Source organism: Xiphias gladius, chromosome 7, assembly GCF_016859285.1.
Source record: "Xiphias gladius isolate SHS-SW01 ecotype Sanya breed wild chromosome 7, ASM1685928v1, whole genome shotgun sequence".
Classification (NCBI taxonomy): Eukaryota; Metazoa; Chordata; class Actinopteri; order Istiophoriformes; family Xiphiidae; genus Xiphias; species Xiphias gladius.
Window position 1 is genome coordinate 12,810,733 of NC_053406.1, and position 23,962 is coordinate 12,834,694.

The 23,962-nt window shown below is 39.2% G+C and overlaps 1 protein-coding gene across 2 annotated transcripts in view; it reads left to right on the forward strand.

Annotated features, from left to right (window-relative positions):
• The window catches only part of gria4a (glutamate receptor, ionotropic, AMPA 4a), a 99,139-nt gene that overhangs the window by 64,677 nt on the left and 10,500 nt on the right, over positions 1–23,962 (forward strand). For both annotated transcript variants that reach the window (XM_040130407.1, XM_040130408.1), the window contains exons 11-15: positions 604–810; positions 2,909–3,124; positions 3,966–4,126; positions 15,943–16,141; positions 21,463–21,710. In XM_040130407.1, coding sequence (XP_039986341.1) covers positions 604–810; positions 2,909–3,124; positions 3,966–4,126; positions 15,943–16,141; positions 21,463–21,710 — 1,031 coding nt within the window. The remainder of the gene's footprint in view (positions 1–603; positions 811–2,908; positions 3,125–3,965; positions 4,127–15,942; positions 16,142–21,462; positions 21,711–23,962) is intronic.

Genomic DNA, 23,962 nt, shown 5'->3' on the forward strand with positions numbered 1-23,962 from the left:
AGGCATAAAATAAGGCACCTGAAGTCAGAAATACGAGATATAAAACATCTACCTCAGACATGGCCTTTTAAAATCCAGCTCTAATATTTTTCCCATTTCATAAAGTGTGCATCTGTTTCTATCAAGTTTTGGTGGCTGGTGTGTTTTCTTGGCAAGACAGTTTATCTTTGAGACATCCATCTCCTTTAATGGTTTAAAAAAATTGAAAATGTGTGGTAAAATTAGTCTCTCATGATAATGTGCATATCTATATTGAGTTCTAATGTTTTGATCAAAATTATGCTTTTATCAGTTGGTTTGCAGTTTAATTTCTTAAAGCAGAATTGAAATTTGTCTGCAACATTGCATTAGTGTATTGTATAGAGCTGTGACCCTCTGGGTATGATTAAAAAAAAGTAATATAAGTTTCTTCTGTGTATATCTATATTTTTTCCACAGCAATCATTTTCATTGGTATTTTTTTTTAATGTTTTTCCCTGGGGCAATATTACAACCTAATTGCTGACTCCTCTTGATAAGTTTTCTTTTTCCTCTTTTGAATAAACGTTGCTGTGGTGTTCCTCCAAACAGTTGTGTCTTTCTCCCCATATGCTGATTTTGTAGGAGGGTCCCTATGTGATGCTGAAGAAGAACTGGGAGCTTTATGAAGGCAACGACCAGTACGAGGGATACTGTGTGGACTTGGCTTCGGAGATCGCCAAACATATCGGAATCAAATACAAGATCTCCATCGTACCGGATGGGAAATATGGAGCCAGAGATCCAGAGACGAAGATATGGAACGGCATGGTTGGAGAGCTCGTGTATGGGGTAAGTTTGGATGGAAAATATTTGGACTTTATTGGTTATTTTTTCTGTTACTTTTATAATTAATTATTTCATTATTAGGTCTATCTAATGCCAGAAAACTGTGGAGATTGCCCATTAGAAGCTCTCAGATGCCAATAAGATGTCTACAAATTCCTTGTTTCTTCATTTTAATTCAATTAAACTTCATCTTCAGTTTACTGCTGATTAGTGCACATCATCCATAGAGTCTCTGGCATACCTTACAGGATCAAGTACATTGCAAGCACTGGTTACTGCAATAAAACAGGACTGAGGTTAAGAAATTAAGAGAGTTACTCCAACAACAATAACAGAATTGATGTTAGTAGTTGCCAAAGCATATATCACTTGAATGTTTACCCAACCAGTGAAAAAGGGGGAGGGAGCATAGCACAGTGAAAAAAAATGAGTTATAAACCTAGGTTCAATTAAGAGATTATCTGATTGCCTAGATAGTCTTGAATTAATTTTTTTATTTTTAAGAAGGTTTTTTCGTTAGAACTGTTGAATGCACTTTATTTCAAGATGTTGTGTTACAGCCCCAGTTGAAAATTGATTAAATCTGTACTTCATGTCAGTAATCTATACACAGTAACCCATAGTCACATGTCCAATTTACAGCATACTGTAATGATATCCTGTACAGTAACATCACAGCTTCAACGTTACCTTAGCATTTTAATCCTCATAGAGTTCATATATACTGGAGGGCTATTACATTGCATTTTATGCGATGCTGCTATTGTGACCCCACCGTAGGCCATCACTCTAAGCTGAGAAATGCTCAAAATAACTCTTATGTAGTACATGAACTTTTCTTGAGCTCTGCGCGTCCTTAGTTACCATGTTAGTTTCCTGCAGAAGTGCTGTGTCTGGAAGGTTACACTTGTTTCTTGAGAATTAGGCAAGCTGGCTCATTATGCCATTGACACCCATGCACGGTCTGGGATTTCACATGGCTGTCTCAGTGCAAACTTTATCAACATGCAGGAGACAATGTCAGTTGTCGCTTTATGGAAGAGTGAAGGGAGACGTTGCTGCAGCACGGCGACAGAATTAATTAGCCTCCAGAATCCACATAGTGGAAGGTGACACAGCAGAACCGCTGCATTGACTAATCAGGTTTGATTTGTTCCAAACACTCGCAGTCCTTTCCGATAACTCTTCTGCCACATAGAGAAGATTTCAGCACTTTCCTCTACATCTCTTTGCAGTTGCCTTTATATCCCTTATTCTATGTTTATCTTTATGACTTTCTTCTCCTTTTCTTTCATACTGTGTACTCTTGTCTCCTGCTTTCTAGCTCTCATTTATTTAATCTCTCTTTCCTTTGTATATTGGCTTTTTTTTATATATATTCCTCTGCCCTCTCCTCCCTTATTTTCTTTCCATATCACTACTGATCTCCTTGTCTTTCTTTAGCTGTTTATTCTCCTTGCATTGTAGCATCTTCATTCCTGGTAGTGAAGGACATTAATTCGTAGTAGTGAAAGACGTTAACTCATCACCTGTTAATTGATATGCGGTTATTGTAGTCTCCTTTTCCATTAAGACTGCAGGCACTGTTCAGAAACAGATAATCGGTATGCTGAATGAATGATGTTTTTGACTCTTACAGAGTTTGCATATGTGAGTGTGCACACGTTCAAATGTGTATGAGGCCTTGCTGATTAATTTATATTCTGGCAGTGTCAGTTTAATGCCTGTATATAAATTACTTCTCTGTCATGCTACTGGTTTTCTCTGTGGCTCTACTCTCTCTTTCAAACCTTCAATGTCCCCCTTCTTCTCACACCCACAGCACCAATTCCCTTTCTTTGCCTCCCTAATTTCCTTCATTTCCTTCCCTCTGTCGCTCCTCCTTTCAAACTCCATGGATCCTATACCGATCTTGTCTACCATACCTGCCTTTTTGTGTTTCAATTTTTTCTTCCTCTTTTATTTATCTTTCTCCTCAGACTTTCTCCTTCTGCAGCCAACAGAGTTCACAGACAGTTCCTGGTCACCTGTTTAGCTGCACCAGAATATAACTAAACTAAACAAAGCAAATACTTTTCTCCCGACCCCGCTCTTTTCGCAGAAAGCAGAAATCGCCGTGGCCCCGCTGACTATCACTCTGGTGAGAGAAGAGGTGATCGACTTCTCAAAGCCCTTTATGTCTCTGGGTATCTCCATCATGATCAAGAAGCCCCAGAAGTCTAAACCAGGTGTTTTCTCTTTCCTGGACCCACTGGCATACGAGATCTGGATGTGCATAGTGTTCGCTTACATCGGAGTCAGTGTTGTTCTGTTTTTGGTGAGTGATTGTTAAAGACAAATTACAATTCAGAGGTTGAGCACTGAATGCAGGACTGGAACTGTCGGAAGAGATACCGAAGGTTTGGGTTCAGGGATGAAAGAATAGCGCTATTATTTAGTTTCCAGGGTGAAAAATGATTCAGAACCAGTGAGCTATAGCATGTGACCTAATAGGTCCCATTTACTGTTGATAATCATCCACGTAGATAGAGGTGATGAGACTTCTTTTCATGGCACTGTTGCATCCCCTTTTCTGATGATATAACAACTTGTAGTGATCATGCTTCTTGATGCTTCTGAGAATACACTGTCTATATGTTCTAAAGATTATTAAAACCCTTAATTAATTAATATGTTTTTAAGTATTCTGATCCATTGCCTTTATTGCCTTTCTTAAATTTCTTTTACAGCGCTTAAGAAAGTTTTTGTACAGGAAATCATTAGGTATTTAAAGGCGACCTATCTGAACAAAATTAACATCACAGAATGCTCTGTATGCAAGATATGCAAATACTTAATGTAAGATTTAAGAAATGCAAGTTACATAGTTGAAATCACATTGGCAAAAGTCCTTTGACACCAGCGTGTCTGCATATTCGAGCAAACGTTTTTCTCTTCCACAGCAATTTCAAGAAATGTACCCTCTCTTTGGTTTTGTTTGCATTATTTAGCTGTCATGATCACTGCACAACAAATTTATCACTCTGTTCATTTACTTCTGTCTGTGTAAGATGTTAAATGCATTTTATTTGTCATTTTGATTTACCTGCACCAGTTCTCCTTCCTGTACAGACCTCCAAATGCTCTCCAACATCTTTCCTTTTCCTTTGCTGTCCCAGGTGAGTCGCTTCAGTCCGTACGAGTGGCATGCAGAGGAACCAGAGGAGGGTGCCACAGAGCAGGGCCCCACGGACCAACCTCCCAACGAGTTTGGCATATTCAACTCCCTCTGGTTCTCACTGGGAGCTTTCATGCAACAGGGCTGCGACATCTCACCACGGTAAGGGAGGGAAATGGAGTGTGTGAGACAAACAGAGAGCTTTTGTGAATGCGTGTGTCAGACAGACATAGAATGAAAGTATTTGAGTCAGTAGGCAGGATGTGTTCATAAAAGTGTGTGTGGGCTTGGAATAGTGTGTGTATAAGTCTGTCTGTCTGCACGGCTAGAGTGTTGTAGTATAAGGCTTTGGTGACTCAGACTGTTGACAATGTGAATCACCTCTCTTAGCACTTTCCTTGCTTTCACTGAACTGGACTTATACTCCAAGACATTGTGTGTTACAGAAGCTTAAGATGCGCTACAATTGATTACAGGGACACAAACATGAACACACATGCACACAAAAACACAAATGTGAGAAGAAACCACATGCACACAGTCCAGTGGTCATGTCCATATGGGTGTGCAATGGTGGGAGATTTAGCGGTTTTCTAGGTGTGTATGAATTTTTAATGCACCACTGAAGAGGCAGAGTCCAGCTTTATTTTTAGAATATTTGTAAGAATATGGCATTTTATTATTGATAACCTGAGAATGCAGTTTAGTGAAATATTCATGGCCGTCATCCTCAAGACCTTTAGGGAGCAAATCTAAGGAGAGAAGGAGCAGTAGGGAGAGCTTCGGACCAAAACAAACAATAGAAAAGAGTGATTGATGATGAACTTTAAGAAGGAAAAAGTGTGAGCAGCAAAGCAAAGTACATGTGTGCTTGAGAGAATAATAAGAACTGGTTGCAAGTATCTGAATGGAAACTTGTCACTTCATCATAGAGGTGAAGATGAGGTGGTCGGTCAGTGGTTCAAATTGTGCTGTAGGACAAAGATAAATAGTTACAAATTCAGATTTACTTTTAATATGCAGCCTTAGTGAGAAACAGTCATTGCTGTGATGTTTTGCCCTCAATATAGGCACTGCTTCAGTATGTTATAATGAAAAAAACTGTGTAGATAGCAACGTCATACATTTCTTTAACTTTCTATTCATCCCAAACACACTTCTGTTGTTGCTCTCATTGTATTTCTCAAACATTTCTACTTCATTCCCATCACAATTTCACGTTTGAGAGAAGAACAAAACCTCTACAGCGGCTGCCCAAACTTCACTTTTTTCCTCCTCCTCTATTCCTCCTCTCCCCTTCTCTTTCGCTCTTTCATCCATCTCTTTCAGTCTCTCTCTTTTCCCCTTTCCTCCGACACCTGTTGTCTCCAACTCCTCCCTACTTTACTGTGACTGACAGGTCAATTTCAGCCCCAACACGCAAAATGGAGAACACACTCACAGTAGCTGCACGCAACCACAATCACCCAAACACACACAGACACTTCGCACAGCAACGTTGCTGAGACATGCGAAAAACACAGCAAAAAAACCCATTGTGCAGTTTCACAAGAACCCAACAGACACATGCAGACCTATCTGTCACTTGCAGGCCCTGTTATAGATGTGTGTGCATAAGCTACAGCTGTCATAGCGATAATGTGATGAACATGAAGCTAGTGTTTGTCATATAAATCACCCCATCCTGTCACTTCCAATACAGTACAACTCCATTATAGGCCAGGATTACTACAGTAATAAATGACAGATTATATTCTTACAATGAGAAATCTGTCACTTATATATTTTTTCTTCTTCTTGTTCTTTCCCTTTTGTTTACTGGACTTTTCACTCAAGAGAAGAGGTTTCAGTGTAAACTTAAGTCTGAGATGCCTCTCTCACGAGGGCAGCTCTTACAGTAATCATTAATCATGTAGATTCAATGAATGGTACTGCAGCTGTTTATAGTGGTGCGGCTCTGTTTCCAGGATGATCAGGGAGTATATTGATAGAAAAATGTCTGTGAATCGGGGTATGCAACCCCCTGGTGTGTGCAGAACAGAACTTTGGAAATGCATGGCATTTAGCTGTAACATAGAGACATACTAAAAAGGGTAAGCCAAACTGCTGCTTCATAATAAGCTCGACGAGGCTGTGGAGGAGCACTGAAGAAAGCACTGAAAGAGCAGCAAATAACTATGGGTCCGGAACAAACAAAAAAGTAAGGCTTACACATTGGCTCAGAATTAAAAATTAGATACACAAAATTTCTTTCCCACTCCTTTTTAAATGAAGGCGGGGTTCGGGGTCGGTGCACAGGCCTTATTTTTTCATTGAATTGTTTTCCACTAGCCTTGCACCTGGATGTGTTGTGAACATGATTATGATCCTTCTTCGCTGATGGTCGCACAGACAATAACCAGCAGCAGCATACCGTACAGTAAAGGGTTCAGTATGCTTGGAACAATGTGATTCATGCAGCATGTTTTCTGACCATTTCTGAAAGCAAAAGTGTTGAAAGACAGGGGTGAGATGCAGTGAATCATATAAATGGTGATAACAGTGCAGACTTTTGGATAATCTCTTCATGAGGTCATTCATGATGTTGCAGTTGGCTGTACATCTGAAAAGTGATGGAAAGAATGAAAAAGGAGAGCTGAGAGAGCAAATCTTGCATACTTTCTCACCTCCGCACACCTGTCCAATTGCTGCGTAAAGTGGTGGTGCTTGTCGGACGTCACTTTTTGGAACGTTATAAAAGTTGTCAGATACAGTCCCCAAATTCCAGTGTTGAGGGAGAGGGTTTAAGACACTGTTATATGATTTAAGCATACTAAGACTATGTAGGACGCAGTACGTTAGTTCCGCAGTGTGGACTACCTAGTTATTAGTCATTGTCCCAGTTACCAGAGGTCATTATTGATAACCATGCAGGTCAACTGACATGACTAAAGCTCCCTGCCCAAACAACAATACTTGTCAATGTTTCTCAGTCTTTCTGGGGCAAACGTAAACAAAACACAAATGCAGTGAGGCTCTGCTACATTCAATTTGCTCTGCTACTCTAACATATTACACTCTCTTCTCCTTGCAACACATTCCGAGCCCACGCGTCTATTTAATCTGTCATGCTCCACTGACTTTTTTGATCTGCCTAAGCTTCTACTGCTACAACGCTCACTGTGAGCATCGCTGCATCATCATCATCATCATCATCACCCTCATCATGCTGCTCACACATAGCATTTAATCAGCTTCCCCTCCACCCCAACATCCACCTGTAGCCACTGATTTCAGTGAACGGGTCTAGAGGAAGGAAAATTTGTTATTGTCATTCCCCGGCTTGCTCACATGCCAAACAATGACTGTGCCACATATTCACATAAAACCATTCCAGGCAAACTGGGTGAATGAAATACCTAAGTAATGACACAATTTATGATTATACAAGAAGGGGTAGAAAGTGAAAAGAGGTAATGTTCAAATAACTAAATTCACTTGTTCCTTAGATTCATTGATGAAGAAAGGAAATAAGCCAACAAGGCTTTCTGCCATAAAACCATGTGATGGATGAGCCTCGACTGTTTCACTGTGCTCTGCAGAAACTCTAGATCATGTCCTTAGAAAAGGAGACGTGTCATGCATATAATCGTATCATAACATTTTCTGTCCCTTCAGTACATTTCCTTAATCTCCCTTTGTTCACATTTGCAGGAAGGCAAATTCATAGTGCCAACTTCGCTCACAACTGACAGTAGAAATGTGTTATAGCTCCAACAAAGACAAAGATATTATCAAATCACAAGACATATTCCTGCTGCCCATGCAGGTCCTTCAACTTTGCTTCTAACTGAAAAAGCCAATATTTAACATTTACTTCTACATTAAGAGCACACAATAGTTCACTTATTCACTTTCTCAGTTTACCATCCCTCTATTATCTGCACAGCAGTGTCCAATCCACTGGGCTTTGTTACACAGCAACACATTCTTCTGTGTCGTGTGTTGATTTAGGCCAATATGGCAGGTGCATTTTAAAAAGATCTGGGCTAGTGGAGCTTTAGATTCTGTATGCATCAATGATCAAGTGAATTCCCTAAAAAATATTATAAAAGATGGAAAGGGTGAAGAATTAAATGTAACTGAGTTTGTTGTGATGTCATGACACAAAATGCTCCACTGAATTGACACTGAATGAGTTTGAATCCAATGATAGCATCAAATTACAAATGAATCAGCTATTTTATTCATGTTTCATTACATTAGTCCTGTGGTAGACTGTTTACCTGCTATTTTAAGTAGTGTTTATTGAGACGTTAATTAATGTCATCTACACCTCTTTCTCTGCAAGTATCTGAAAATACTCTGTACTTTGCAATGCGGTAACTGCTCCATTTCCAAGTTTATTTATGTTTGAGGAAGTGTTTTTAGAAAGCTTTACATGCTGTTATGTCTTTAAACTTTCTTTATATTACTTTCTTTGCTCGACACATTATCCAGCTTATGCCATTAAAAATCATTTTCTCTTGTCCATCACTGAATAGTTGATGGACATTGTCATACCATCTGCAACCCAACTGTCAGAGGCAGCATTATTTTCCTGCACGTTACTCTGTCCATCTTCCATACATCTCTCTGACCATGGGATTCTCACTTTTGTTCTGGTTCTGTCCTCCCTCTCCTCCATCCTGCAACTTGTATCATCCCTGGCTAGTCAGCAGGGATCAGAGTATTGAGGTAGATGTTTACGGTGGAGCTGGGAATAAAGGCAGGCAGCCTCTACCGGAAGAGATTTTTTTACAGACTGAGTTGAATACCTTTCTGTCTATGATAAATGTTTTTTTCTGAATGTGTTTATGTGTGTATGCTTTGCAGTCTCACTGGTTGGCTATTTATATTAGGGAAAATTTTATGTTATCTGTTGTTTCAGTCTGTCTTATAACCTTTATGAGCATCTGTCGGCCAACTGGTCCATGTGTCGACACTAGTTGTTTGACTTTATACACTGTGTATACAGTATGTGTGTGTGAGACTGTGTGTGTTGTGTATTGTGTACTGAGCTGCCATAGTAGGTCCATTGGTATTCAGTGTGGGTCCCTCTCTCCCTGCTGCAGTCATCTCTGCAGTCTGGGAGACACTGTTACACACACTCCTACTTAACTCTCCCACTTTTATATCTATCAATCAATCTATCTATCTATCAATCTATCTATCTATCTATCTATTCCTCTGGGTTCTATTCTTCTTTTCTATTTTTGCTTTCTTTCTCAGAGCGCCGTAGTAGCTGTTCCTGCTTCTTTGTGGTCTAATCGTCAACTTAGTTAATGGGCAAACACATCAAACATTTCTTTCTCTGAGACGCATACATTCTCTGTCTCCTGCAAACACCCTGACTTGTGTTTCCTTCACCTTTCCAATCACGCAGAAGGTATTGGCAGGCAGCAGACTTGAACACATTCACTCACACTCATTGTCAGAGTGACCTTGAGGTGGCATTTGCACCACCCACCTGTCATCTTTCAGCCCAGGCTTTTGGGTTTCTAATGTCTGTGATTGGCCAGGTCACCGCACAAATGGTGAGAACAAAATGATGGACAGTTAGGTGATGGGACTGGAATTTTTAAAAAGTGGAAATGAATAAATTGCAGAAAAGTGATAGGGTGTGCACTGCGAAAGACAGGGAGCAAGTATGGGAGAGGGAGAGGGGGGTAAACTGATCACCAGTGAACAGCCCAGGGGGATTGGATCTGTCTCTGTCAATAAGCATCTGAAATTACAGTTGCCCTCTTTCCTTTGTATATGTGTGTGTGTGTGTGTGTGTGTGTGTGTGTGTGTGTGTGTGTGTGTGTGTGTGTGTGTGTGTGTGTGTATGTGTATGTTTGTATGTGTGTGTGTTTGTGAGTGTCACGTGTAAGTATTGAGTAAATGGACTTGGGTGTGTTGAATAGTTAATCATGGCAACAGATCCAGCTAATGGCCGGACTAACTAACCACAGTGTAGCACTGAAGCTTACTGATTTATTAATGATTACTCTGAAGGTCAACAATTAGAACCCAGTTAACCCTGTGTTTATGAAACTTACCAGTAATAGTTTTTATAAAATCTATGAATAATCTTCTCACTGTTCAACTCCTTATGGATGTCTTATATCTTTTATGCTTCACTTTTATGATCCCTGTAATTATTTTTATTTTATTATGCCTTTCATTATCTACCTGCTGCACCTAATCTTTAATCTGTTAATCTTATTTTCTTTAATGTGTGTCTTTTTGCCTTTACGCCCTCTCTTTTTTCTTCCATCTACTGTAGAGTATTTCTGGCTGTTTCAATCAATCTATCGATTCACTTTGTTTCGCACCTGTAGTCCATGTAAGAGAACGATAAAAGCGATAAAAAGCAAGGAGAAGACACAGAGGAAGCATTTTCAGTATGTTTTTGTCCTTTCTTCTGTCCTATTCAAACATTCATGCTGCACTTTCCTAAAACATCAGACACAGTAGTAACTGACAAACTCAAGATTTGTTAACATATCTGTCACCATCACTTGATAACAAGTCTTGTTTGCTCCCTAATCGTAAAAAAGGAAAAAGTGTTGCATTTCCCCTGTTGGCATATCTTAACAAACAAGCAAATGAGTTTTTAACAAGCTCATGATTTGCATAACCAAATGGAACACATGCCATCTGTGATGTCCGGTGTGTCCGAAGTAGTTTGAAAATATGATTTCATTTATTTTTCTTGGAGGCAAGGCAAGGCAAGTTTATGTGTAAGCTGTAGCACCGTTCAGGCAAAGGGCAATTCATAGTGCTTTACAGAGGCGTAAAAATACATTAAAAATGAGACATTAGGAAGACAATAAAAAAGCATTTAAAAGTCAATAAAAACACAAAAAAAAACAAAAGCATAGAAATACTGCAGATTAAAAATGAGACATTAAAAAGACATTCGAATTTCATTTAAAAGACAATAAAAATAAAAAATAAAGGCAAAAACAAGCAAATGAATAGTTAAACATTAAAAAGAAGTTACAAATGTAATTTTTTGCAAAGCTGCAGCAAACAATAATGTTTTAGGCCTGATTTAAGACCTCAGGTAGGAAAAGTAAATGGAAAAAAAAACACCATTTGTTGGAAGACAAGCTGAGTTTACTTTTTTTTCCTTTTAAAGTAATTGATGCTTTTAAACACATGTAAAACTGCTTTGGAATATCTGAAATTACAAGACCAACAAGACTAAGCATCTACAGCCATGCTGGTGGCTCTGTAAGCCTGGACTATACTTCAGCATAGTGGTACTTTGAGCTAAATGCTAACGCTAGCATGGTGACAGTTCTAACATGTTCATGTATAGCAGGTATGACGCATAATGAAGTCATCATATTCACCATTTTAGTTTTGCATGTTAGCATGCTAACAGTTGCTAATTAGCACTAAACAAAAATTTCAGCAGAGACTGATGGAAATGTCATTAGTTTTAATTATTAGACAAATTCAATTTTTGACCAGATTTATGCACTAAATGAAAAGTTCGACAAGTCCTCCAAATTAAATGACTTAGTAGTTAATACTTTGTTTGTTTGTCCATGTACTCCAGAACAACACAAGCATTTTCTGATCTGATGCCCCTATCAGCAGGACGACATTATTTGTCTGTGCCTTCCAAAACTATTTACAAATCACTGTTGATTAATAAATCTTTTTTATGATGTGACAACACTATAGTTAAGGTCTAGTTAGGTTTAGACACAAAAACAACTTGGTTAGGTATAGGGAAAGATCATGGTTTGTGGTAAAATGACTAGAAACTTAAGGTTACGGGATCTTTGTCGTCACAGGTACAAGAATAAACACGTGGTTAAGGTTAGAACCATTGTGGTCTTGCTTTAATAAGAAAAACGTTGATGGCTAGTGGGAAACAGGGAACAAACAGTGCTCTGCCATGTTAAAATATGTTTTGTTGACTCTTCCATCCATCCAATCTCCTCCCTGCACAGACTTTGTTGCTCTACAATAACATCACCTTACTTTCTCCACTGCACGTCGTAATTACTACAAGTACTGGAGGACTTTTTTTACATGAAGATAGACATACTTTTCGGGGCACTTGTTTATATTTCTTGGAAAAACAGTCTTGAAAAGTCAGGGAATCAGCAAAGTTATTACAGTTCATCCTGAGGTTAAACATGGGGGAATTAAATCACACTTATCCAACAACTATCCATCACTGGTTCAGTCAGTTGTTATTTATAGTTTGTTTGTATTTCTTATCGTCATATGTTCCTGTGTGTGTGTGTGTGTGTGTGTGTGTGTGTGTGTGTGTGTGTGTGTGTGTGTGTGTGTGTGTGTGTGTGTGTGTGTGTGTGTGTGTGTGTGTGTGTGTGTGTGTGTGCAAGGCTTTGTTGTGGTAATGGCATCAACAGGTGTTTCTATCCAGATGATTATGATTACTGTCATACTTGTCAGCAGACAAAAAGCATAATCTGAAGAAATAAGTTGAAGGTTGAACTACGGGAAACATCCTTGTCTTCCATTCGTTCTCGTAAAGATGAAAAAGCAAACACGTGAAAGATCATATGCACACACTTAAACATACACACAGAACCTAAAATTGCAGTCTTGTCTGTTAAGTGAGAGAATACAGATGAATGAAAAGACACTGCATTGCTTAGAACCCTGTGTGTGTGTGTGTGTGTGTGTGTGTGTGTGTGTGTGTGTGTGTGTGTGTGTGTATGTATGTGATAATGTGAGTGTGTGAGAGAGAAAGAGGAACAGCATGCCATTAATCTTTCACACAGAGGATTGCAGAGGCAATCTGTTGGCTATCATAGATGATACATGACCCGCTGTAGAATGACTCGCCTGTTGCATACCAACACACACGACACAACTACACACACAGGTAGCACACACATTTACACTACCTCAAGCACACATGCACACTCATACAAGCATAAAAAAGTCAAGGACTTCACTTCCAAAGCTCATCCACATACATCAAAATGCACATGTCCTCTACAGCAGCAAAATATATGTGCACACATGAACACACACACACACACACACACACACACACACACACACAAACAAATCAAGGACTACATGTTTAGAAGTAGACATGTTGTTCATCATGTTGTCCTCAACCAATCCATTTTCCTGTTCTCTGTAGGATAGTTGTCTTTCATGTCCCCCGAGACACAGAACCACTTTAGATGCTCTGTATTAGATTAAACGCTCCAATCAGCCACATACAATATGGGTTCCCCTACTGATGTGATTTGGTTTTATTTACAACGTAATTTATTCAATCAGCATCTGTTTTTTACCAAGGTGTATTGCTGCCGTTTGAGAAGAAAAACAGACCAGTATCACGTTCAAATGAGAAAAGTTCATTGTTACAACGAGAAGTTTTTCACATTTTTTGACAATATAACAAGATATTTTCATAAAAAATCATACCTTTTAAAATGCATGGGGCTGTACCAGGTTCAGATGTGAAACATTTCACGTTATAACAATGTAAGTAATCACGTTATGACATGAAAGTGTTTGCTCTGAAATCCTTATCTGAACTTAAACTGACAGGATGGAAGGAGTTAAGTTTTTTTCCTACTCTAGATTCATTTTGCAAGCATGTCGAGGGTGATTCATTTCAGGTTAACTGTATAGGTCTAACGTATTGCTGTCACTATCCTAAACAGATTTGTTGTAAAAATGCACTATAAGCATTCAGCTGCTGCAGGTAAATTTTTGGACCTAAGAAATCCATCTGTCACGCAAATATCTTTAAACAAAGTACAGCTGGATATGCAGTTTGGTTTTGATGAATGCAGCATGTGTTTGGTTTTGGGTGAGAACACAAGAAATGACCACACCAATCAGCCTCTGTAGCAAGCCCTGTGGAACCTATGAAAATTAGTTTCTAAATATGCCAACCTTGTTCTTTCCGCCTCTTCTTCCTCTTCATCTTCCTCCTTCTCTTACACACTGTCATCATTATCATCTTCGTTATTCTAAACTGCAAGACAAATATTAGCAGTATTATTATTTTTTAGATAATTTATATAATTTTTTTTAGTATCATTGTCATTATAACCAGCATTTCCATCAAACACAGTAACAATGTTTTGCTAGTCAAATAAATGTTTTTAGTCTGTACTCTCTTGTCCATTGCTTTTGTAAGTCAGCATTTTCAGCGCCTATCTATCTCTGTCAATCCATCACAAATTCTCACATGGTTGAAATAAAAATTTGTTCCCTAATAAGTATAATACACAATCTAACAACTCTTTCTCAGGGGAAACCATCACAGTATATGCTATTTCCATTCATTCTGGTAAACAAATCAATTCCTCAAGGACAAATGCTATCAATTCATGTTTGATTATGTCTGTATGTGTTTGTGAGGATTAAGAGGTGTGCTGCCTTTTGAAGAGCGACAGAATGCGAAGATGACAATTTATGCCGAGTCAGGCGTCACTGCACCTCTCAGCTCTCTCACTGCTCTTTTCTCTCTCTAGCACGCGGTCCTTGAAAACCCAGCCCAGCCTAAAAATAACTCACATATCACTGCTTTGGAGGTGTCACCAAACAGCTAACTGTCCAAGAAATGTTTAGCCTTATTTTATGAATGCGCATAAGAGGATATGAAGAAGGAGGGTATAATCGGTGTTTTTATAATAACCTGACTATGTGTAATGTGAAAGAGGTCACTTGTAGAGATGAACTCACAGATAATGCTCACACAGTTCTACAGTTTACCACAGCTCAACTGTTTGAGCATCTTTCAGCTCATTGTTTTTGTTTTTTGACACACAATTTCACTGTTTTGGTTCACTCTCAAATAAATAATTAACTGTTCAGTAGCATGGCATATCAATTTAAAAGGTGATAATATGTTAGCATTTACAGCTCATTTCGGGTTCGCCCAAGTGGTCAAAGAATCAGTTTTGGCAGGTTTGATACAAACTTTATACATACAAACTTTGATAAATATATTAAATGATGGATGATGTTTTTGAAAACCTTTCTATGACTGGAAGTCAGGTAATTCAAAATGATATATATTCAGATTACCGATCTACTGAGGAACATGAATAACATGGATGTGTTCATACTGTGAATGTCAACTTCCACTAAACATTTTTTTTAGCATAGATTAGTTAACATCTGAATGAGAAGGTCTACAAAACTCTTTTTTATTCTATGTGAATACAATGGCTCTTTTAAATTTTTATACTTTAAAGAAAACTGAGGAACTCTTTCTAAACCGTGGATGTTTTACATGGTTCTTTTTGCCCATTAGTATTTCACAGTCTTTCATTGACTGCGGCGCTTAAAAAAATATTTGCCACCTTCTCCCATCTTTCTCTACCTTTTCTGTAATGTGCTCACTCTTGCTTGCTCTCCTGCCTTTACTCAGTGAAAACAAGTTCATGTAAACATAAGGAATTGCCAATTACTTTGGTGTTTCCACTCACAATTGGTAGATAAAAAGAGTAAACATGGAGAGGAAGGAAAGGAGAGAATAAGAATAGTAGGGATGGCGGAGCTCCACAAGTACAACTTGTTTCAAGTATACTTTGTTATTGTTGGAGCTGAATTGAAAGACAATTACTTTGGCAGTACTGTCATTCTCACAGTCATGCACACAGTGGTGTTGAAAATACCTTGTAAAACTACATTGTGCTGTGTTGCATATCTGTGACTCAGGAACTAACCTTAATTATGTTTCCTTTCCTCTGTTTTTTCCTTCTGTCTTTCTTTTATGGTCTTTTTATCCCTGTAATCTTCACCCTCATCTTTTCCTTCATCATCTTCTGCTCGTCATTCTGCTAACGTCTCATCTGCAATTCATTTCCTTCGTCTCCTAAATCTTGCCATGACTTCTCTTCTTGTCAAATCACTTCCTTCTTAACCTTCTGTATCTTTCCACCTTTTATTCCTGACTCCCTTCTTTCTTTTTTTTCTCCTTACCCCGCCTCCGTCTATCTTCTCTCCAGGTCTCTGTCTGGACGTATTGTTGGAGGTGTGTGGTGGTTCTTCACCCTTATCATCATCTCCTCTTACACAGCCAACCTGGCTGCCTTCCTCACTGTAGAGAGGATGGTCTCACCCATAGAGAGTGCAGAGGACTTGGCAAAACAGACAGAAATAGCCTACGGGACACTGGACTCAGGCTCTACCAAGGAGTTTTTCCGGGTATGGACACATTCTGCTCATTTACTTGATTCCTTTAGAGATTTCAGGCTTTCACTATGTTAAAACCCAACCAGTACTGCAAAACCAGCTATGTTCATACACACACACCTTTATTTAAAATTCTAGTCAAAATCTTAAGGTTTTAAAGAAACAATAGATGTCATGATAATACACAGAGAAACGTAAAATAAAATAATCTAGATGACATTTAAATTGTTTGCCACTGAAGCCAAAGAAGTTTCAAGGTGACCTGTGGAGTTTTTGACCACTAATAGAGGAGTGGCACAATGTTTCAATGAGTGACTCCCCATTTTGTTTGTGTCTAGCACGCACATACAGATGGGTGACAAATAAAAAGAAAAGCCTGAATAAAGAAGAAACCTAACGAATGCAGATGCTTCCACGCAGGTGCACTGCATCGTACAATTAAGCAAAAAACATCCAATCATGCTCTGTGGCATGTGTACAAATGCTGAGCAGGCCCAGTTGATTCTGATTTTGTATCAAGATGGCAAGAGGAAAATATCTAAGTTACTTCGAAAGAGGGTTCCTTGTTGAGACACAGATGGCAGGAGCTTCAGTTGCAAAGACTGCTCAACTGGATAGTGTTTCAATAGGAACAGTGACTAAAGTGACATCTGCATTTAGATCTATGAGAGAGACATCAGAAAATAGGGTTTGAAACTGTGGTCGACAGCACATATTTGATTACCAACAATTACACAGAGAGGGATATTATATTTGGGTTGCAGTGCATTAACTCCTCATTATAAAGATGAATGCACATTTGAGAGTACAGTGGTACAAAAACCACTGGTCTACAGAGATGTGGAAAAAAGTGATATAGTCAGATGGGTCATCCTCACCGTATTATCCACAAGTGGACGAGTGCATGTGTGGCGTACACCAGGAGAACGGTACGGAGCTGAATGCTTGGCCCAATTGAACACCTGTGGGCGATTTTGGACCATCATGTTAGACAGCAATCTTCACCACCATCATCAAAACACCAATGAGGGAATGTCTTTTGGAAGAATGGTGATCATCCCTCCAGTAGAGTTCCAGAGGGTTGGAGAATCACTGACTAGAAGTACCTTAATAAGACACTCTATGTTGGTTTTTCCTTTAACTTGTCACCTGTCTGTAGATCCATCACTCTTTTATGCCAGTGGTTTCCCACTATTTCACTTACACCACAAAATGTAGCAATGCCCTGGCAAAAGGAATGAAGAAAATTTTATACGGGGAAGGAAATGAATTAAGACGTGTATTAGCCCCCAAGGATACACACAATGCATTGCTCGTCCGAGAATGCCTCTCTGCTTTGCTTGGTTATACTCTTTATCTTCGCCTCTTTCATTATTGTGTTATGTCTCACTTGCGGTATGGAGATATGAAAGGGAATATCAAGGTGTAAAGGGGAAAAGGTTCAGCGGTAAAATAGGCAGTTGGATAATGCCATTAAATTAGTTAGAACAAAATATTATAGTCACTTCTGAAGTAAACTTCTGAAGTAAACTGGCAGCCACTAAGACGAAGCAAATAGAGGGGAGGTGTCGTCTCCTTTATTGAAGCCAGACAAAAGCTAAGTAGCAGAATTCTGCACTGACTGTAGGTGGGACAAGGACGAGTGACAGTGTAATGACAGTGTAAACCGATTTACAGTAGTCCAGGTTGGAGGAGAGAAATGAACGGCTGACTTTCTCCTCATCTTGAACTGAGAGAGACTTTTATTTTTGAAAAAGACACAAAGCTGAAATTTCTGGCATTCCCTTTGCAGTTTATTTGTTTATAAAAGTTGATGGCTTCATCAAAGTTTACGCTAAGATTTTGGAGGATTATACTGAAGAAGAAGAAGGACCAGCATGGGTTTTGGTGCTTTGATTAAAATTTTCAAACAATCATGATTAGAGTGGAACAATGTTTGCTTACCATACGCCTGTTACATTTAATCAGTCTCCTACTCTAACAAATAAAGCAATGATAATCATATTAACAAATATTATAGAACAGTGAAGTAGGGATGGACTAGGTAGAAGAGGTGGATAGAGCTGGAACAGAATATACTACAGGGAGCTGTTAACAATTAAATAGTGAGCAGAAAATGACAGCAAAGTGGAGGAAGTGACCCATAGGAGACCTGGAGTGCCTTCACCCAGTGACCCCTTCAACCATATGGATTGCAATTACATAAGTTCTCATATACAAATACAAACACATACATGTACGAGCAGTGCTGATGAAGACAGAATTTTCTGCAGACATGGGCAAAACACCAGTGTTATCACATGTTCCCAAAGAAATCTGCTCTGTCACATAGTCATCCTCTGGGATATTCAGAATTGTGTGCTCATGCATTGTGTCCGTGTGTGTGTGTGTATATATACCAATTTACAGTAATGTTTTGTGAAGATCTGCGCACTACAGTGTGTATCTGGGGATGCGGGGGAGGCAGAGGGGGAGAAGGGAGGTTGTAGCAGACAGTTTGTGCTTCTGTGAGCGGCTCTGGCATCATCAACATAACGAGCAGGCTGAAATCTGTGGAGGGTGAAAAAGCAATTTACTCTCCCACAGCTGAGGGGGATTCGCCACCACATTTAATTATCTGTCTGGGTGTATGTGTGTTTGCGTCAGTATGTGCGTATATGCAAGCATGCATGTATGCATATTCAGCCAGGTATGCACAGTATGAGTGTTTACATATGTGCATGTGAGTGTGTTCAGTTCACATGAGCAGATTTGTGTGTTGATGTATATTTAAAAGTGTTTTCTGTAGTGTCGATGCCTGAAGGTGACTTGCAGCATCCATTTCCTCTTTCACAGCCTCACTCATTGTTTAAGAATCTAGAAAGAGTCAACACCGTATTGTCACACATCCATCCCTTGGAGGCCAGACACTGTGCACAGCAATCATTATCACCGTCTCACATTCACTCTCTTCCGACACACACTCATGCAGATACAAACACACAGTGCAGAAAAGCAACACGCACACAAGCACGCACACTTTTTGCTTGGGCCAGACAGAGAAATTATCTGATAGAGGAATGTGAAAAATGAAGGAAATAGGATGGATGGATTGATGGATGGATTAAAGTTGAGGAATGAGAATGATTTTAGGGCTGGAGTTTGAAGAAGCGGATGAGGAGAAAGGTTTTTTTTTTTATCTGTGATGGACTTTGGCACACAGAAATAAAAAGAGAAAAGGGAGAGAGAAAAGGTAAGATGGAGAGAGGAGGAGCCTGCTGGTCCTCTCGGATGTGAGTGACATTATTATGGGATAGGTGTCCGTCACGCACTAGCAACGCGCTCACACACACACACACACACATACACACTATCCCTGGGCGCTGGTTTCAGTGACTGAGGCCTTGGCTTATGGCTTGCAGGTCGACAGAATAACACTTTAGGACCAGGAGAGAAGGGGAAGAAAGAAACAGGGCGCTTGTGGAGGGTGACAGTTCGCCACTTGTTATTTTCACTCTTGAGTACACACAGTCCACACACACACACACACACACACACACACACACACACAGAAACACACTAATTCACAAACTCACATGTAAACTTGTGCACAGAACTGCACATATAAACTCACAGACGCAAATATGCACATCTGCATGTTATATACACAATATAATACAATCTAGTGCATCATGCCAGATGTCCTCTGACAAGCTCTTCTGTTAGTGCAGATGACCAAATTCATAACTGCACAACCAGATCAGTATGCCATTATTCCAGTCATAAGCTCATTTAAAGAAAGATTGATGCTTGACTTGTCAAGGGGAGATGTAGTGTTACATTTTAAATGTGGTTATAAATGTCATTATATGCTAGAGGATCAAAATGGAAGATGGAAGACAGAGCCCTCCATCAGCAGTGTTATTTTATTCAAGGACTATAAGAGTCAAAAGCCTCAGCAGTTAGCTCTACATCATGAGAAACTAGAGCAATAAATGAAATGCAGTAAAAACTCAGAACTGTACTGTTGTTTCTATTGAAGAAGCATGGAAAAAATGCTTGTGCCTGATCAATAAACAGCATTTAGTGTCATTGTGTAAACGTGTAATGAATAGTGAGCATTGTTTTCATCTCCTCAGCTGTCACATCTTGTGTATATACCATCTCAGATTTTTCCTATTTGTCTCATTAAGGATGGTATGTTGATTTGAATAATAGAATCTGTGGTTAGAGAAGCTGCTTTGGGCACCGTTGAGGTGTGAATGACAATCCAGAAGTAGACTCGCAGCATGGATGCATTAACAATAACATGCCAGTCTTGAATGTTAAAGCTGCCATCGTTGTGTACTTTTCTTAAAGGCGGCAAATCCCCTGAAAAGCAACGATGTGTTGGTTTGTTTGCTACCTTGTCTATGGCTCTCAGCCCCAAGCCCATTCATTCTTATTGAAGACACAAATCTTTTAGAACAGGTCACATATATATAGTTTTTCAGAGCTAAGTACTGTACTAAAACAGCTGGGCACTGTAGTTTTTAGCAAACTTTATTCAGTCAGGAGTAAATACCTCATTTGCTGGGGACTATTTTCAGCTGCAGATTAATCCACATTTGGCTATTGAGTATTCTGAGCAGCAGGAGTACAAAATACAGTATGTGGGACTGACTCAAAATAAACTACAGTAGCTGTGTTCTTTGTATTGAAAGAACACAACAATTGGGGCTGATGTGTTTTTATAGTTTTTGGACAAAATTTAAAGCCTCTGTTAAAGAGGAATAAGCTACTTGGCTACACCGGTAATACTTGATTATCATGATATATGATTAGCACGATTAATTCATTTTTGTTTTGATATTTTCCTTGAATTTGTTGATAGTATTAATATAGAATATCACCAACCTTATTCTTTAAAGGAATAAACTTACGACAGAAAGTGCAAAAAAATTAAATACCTTCAGTGAACTACTATAGTGTTAGCTTTTGTCAAATTACCTGAATCCTGTTTCATAGGGGCACTTGAATGCTAAGTGTTATCTACTGAGGTTCAATAGTCTTATAACTCACACTGTGTTCTTTGCTTTGTAAGACCTAAGCCACCCACACAATTCTCCCTTATCTACACCTGTGAAACACTTAGGCTATTTAGGAGTGACATGGCTATCTTTCTCTCAATCTGTCATCTTTTTCCCCAAGTGAAATAATTTGTAAGTGGCCTTACCCAACATTGTTTCTCTTCTCCTCACTTGACCACAAAAACTAGATTCTGTGAGAGAATCTGGCCTTGTATATTTGCAAAATGTGACCCATTCATTCCTAATTAACCTCTGCTCTCTCCTCTTCACTCTCCACAATCCCAGAGGTCCAAAATAGCTGTATACGAGAAGATGTGGTCATATATGAAATCTGCCGAGCCAACTGTCTTCACCAAAACCACAGCGGAGGGCGTGGCGAGGGTCCGCAAGTCCAAGGGGAAGTACGCCTTCCTCCTGGAGTCCACCATGAACGAATACACAGAGCAGCGCAAGCCTTGTGACACCATGAAAGTCGGGGGGAACTTGGACTCCAAAGGATATGGCATTGCTACACCAAAAGGCTCACAGTTAAGGTGGGTGGAATAGTGTAACAATAGGAAACAGTAACAAGGCTGATACTGTACTATTGCTGCGATATTCCACCTACCCTGCTGTGCTTTTTATACTACAAGTAGATTAACCAGTCACTGCTGTCAGGTGAAAACATCTCACCCACAAAAATTTTAGAATTTAGCTACATTTGACATTGTTAGTGCTAGGGGTTATAAGGATAAGACATACAAAATTTAGCACCAGTACAATTTATGTATTAATGATTTAATAGGTTTTCACCCAGCAGCAGCGATATACATAGACAAGTGTGTTGAGTATGTAGATTACATATTTCATCATATTTTTCTTGCCTTTTTTTCTTTCTTGTATTTTTTTTCCTCACTATATACTGCCATCGCTCTGCTAATCTAAGGCCTGTTAGCTCCATTCCTGTGTCCTGTGTCGCTGTCATTTGTCCCTTCCCCTTTATGCTCGTATCCATCCTCTCTTCCCTGTTGCTCTTTCGATCACTGTTTCTCCACAGGGCCACCTTACAGGTAACTCTGTCCATTTGTCAGTCATCTTGTCCCTCTGTTCCTTTCATCCTCAGAAATGGTAGTGATGATGATGATTATGATTATGATTATTATAGGAGAGATTTATTCACTGAATTTGACTGTGAGGAGAGGCAGAACCTCAGACTGCTGCCACTACATCCAGGGCCTCAAGGGGGAATTTATGGACAAACAGGAAACAAAAAGTGAGAAATGGGAAGTAGAGGGGCCTGGCCAATGGGGGGACTAGAAAGGAATCACAATACAGGATCCCACGCCAAAAAAACTCAGTCACAAATGAAAAAGGAAAATGTCACTTAAATTCTTAAACCAATTAAAGTGGTTGGTAATTGAACAATGCCAAATTAAAACCCAAATCTAGGAATTGTCAGTATTTTATTCAAAAAAAAAATACATGACAGTGTGTGTGTTTTAATAAAGACAGTGTAAGATGGAGGAAACAAGTGAGAAAGTGAGTGAATAAATAGCTAATAAAGTTGGTCCTTTTGTTTAGATTTTCCCTAAGCAGACACTTGTTTATCTGGCTTGTTAACGTGGGCCTAAACTAACAGTCCCAGTAGGTTTCACTGAGGAATGCTAGAAATGCAAATAATTAATCTTTCAGGTGACTATGACAACAGTTTCGAGACCTTGTCAACATAATGTGCCAAGAGCTTGTTGAGGGAAAATAATTGACTACATTCAGTAAAGTCGGACTACTTGCTCTCTCTTTTCTCACTCCATCTCTCTCTGTCAGTATTTGAGATTTGCCTTATAAAAGGCAAAACACAAACAGCACATCAGCCTCACATCCTGTCCCTATAACTTTCCCCTGTGTGTGGTGCATACAAGTCCCTCAAATGCACAGTCACTGTAGTTGATCTCTTTTTATTTACAAAAACAAAGGTTTTTCCGTTTATGGGGGGAAAGTGAAAGACAGCAGGTGGATAGGTCCCTTTTTAAGCCCCCTTCAAAACACATTTCTGGGACTATCCATGGTTGTCTCTGGCTTCTCTCAACAATGGAAACCCGATCTATCTGATGCACGCATGTGGCTGGGAATGTGCACATCAGGTGAGCCTGCCTCTTCTCTCAATACACAAATCATAAGGCTAATTTGACTTGATTGACGTTGATGAGAAGAATGAATACCCTGATGATTAGGAAAGTATTCTTCCTGAAATATAACTACTTTTTCATATGATATGTTATGTGACTGTTTTTATCATGGCTCACAGATATATTTGAATTGTTTTCATCCATACCCCTTATGTTGATGAGATTAGTTATGGCCTGTAGCTTAGATCACCCCAGACAACACTGTCTCTCTCTTAATTTCTTGATTATGTTTACTCAGTGAGCTAGACCTATAGAAGGTTTTATACCTTTCAATTTAGCATTGGCAAAATAAGTAAGAAGAAACAAAGGTGAATATACATGTAAATAATGAATTGAGCAGTATAGTATTTGTTGAGTGGAGAGAGTGTTTTACTTTTGCTTTCCTACATGGCCCTGAACTGACAACATATCAGTCACAAGCCATCACACCCTGAAATGAGACGGGATTTACAGATAGGCAGGTTAGTCTGATGGGTTAAAGCATCTCACAAACAAAAGAGTGGTCATCAGAGGGGGTAGAAGAAGAACAGTCCTGGGTGTACCAAAGAAAGAGAGACAGGACAAAATGAACGTATAAAGGATATGTGGGGAATAAATTAACAAAATCATTCAGCTCCTGT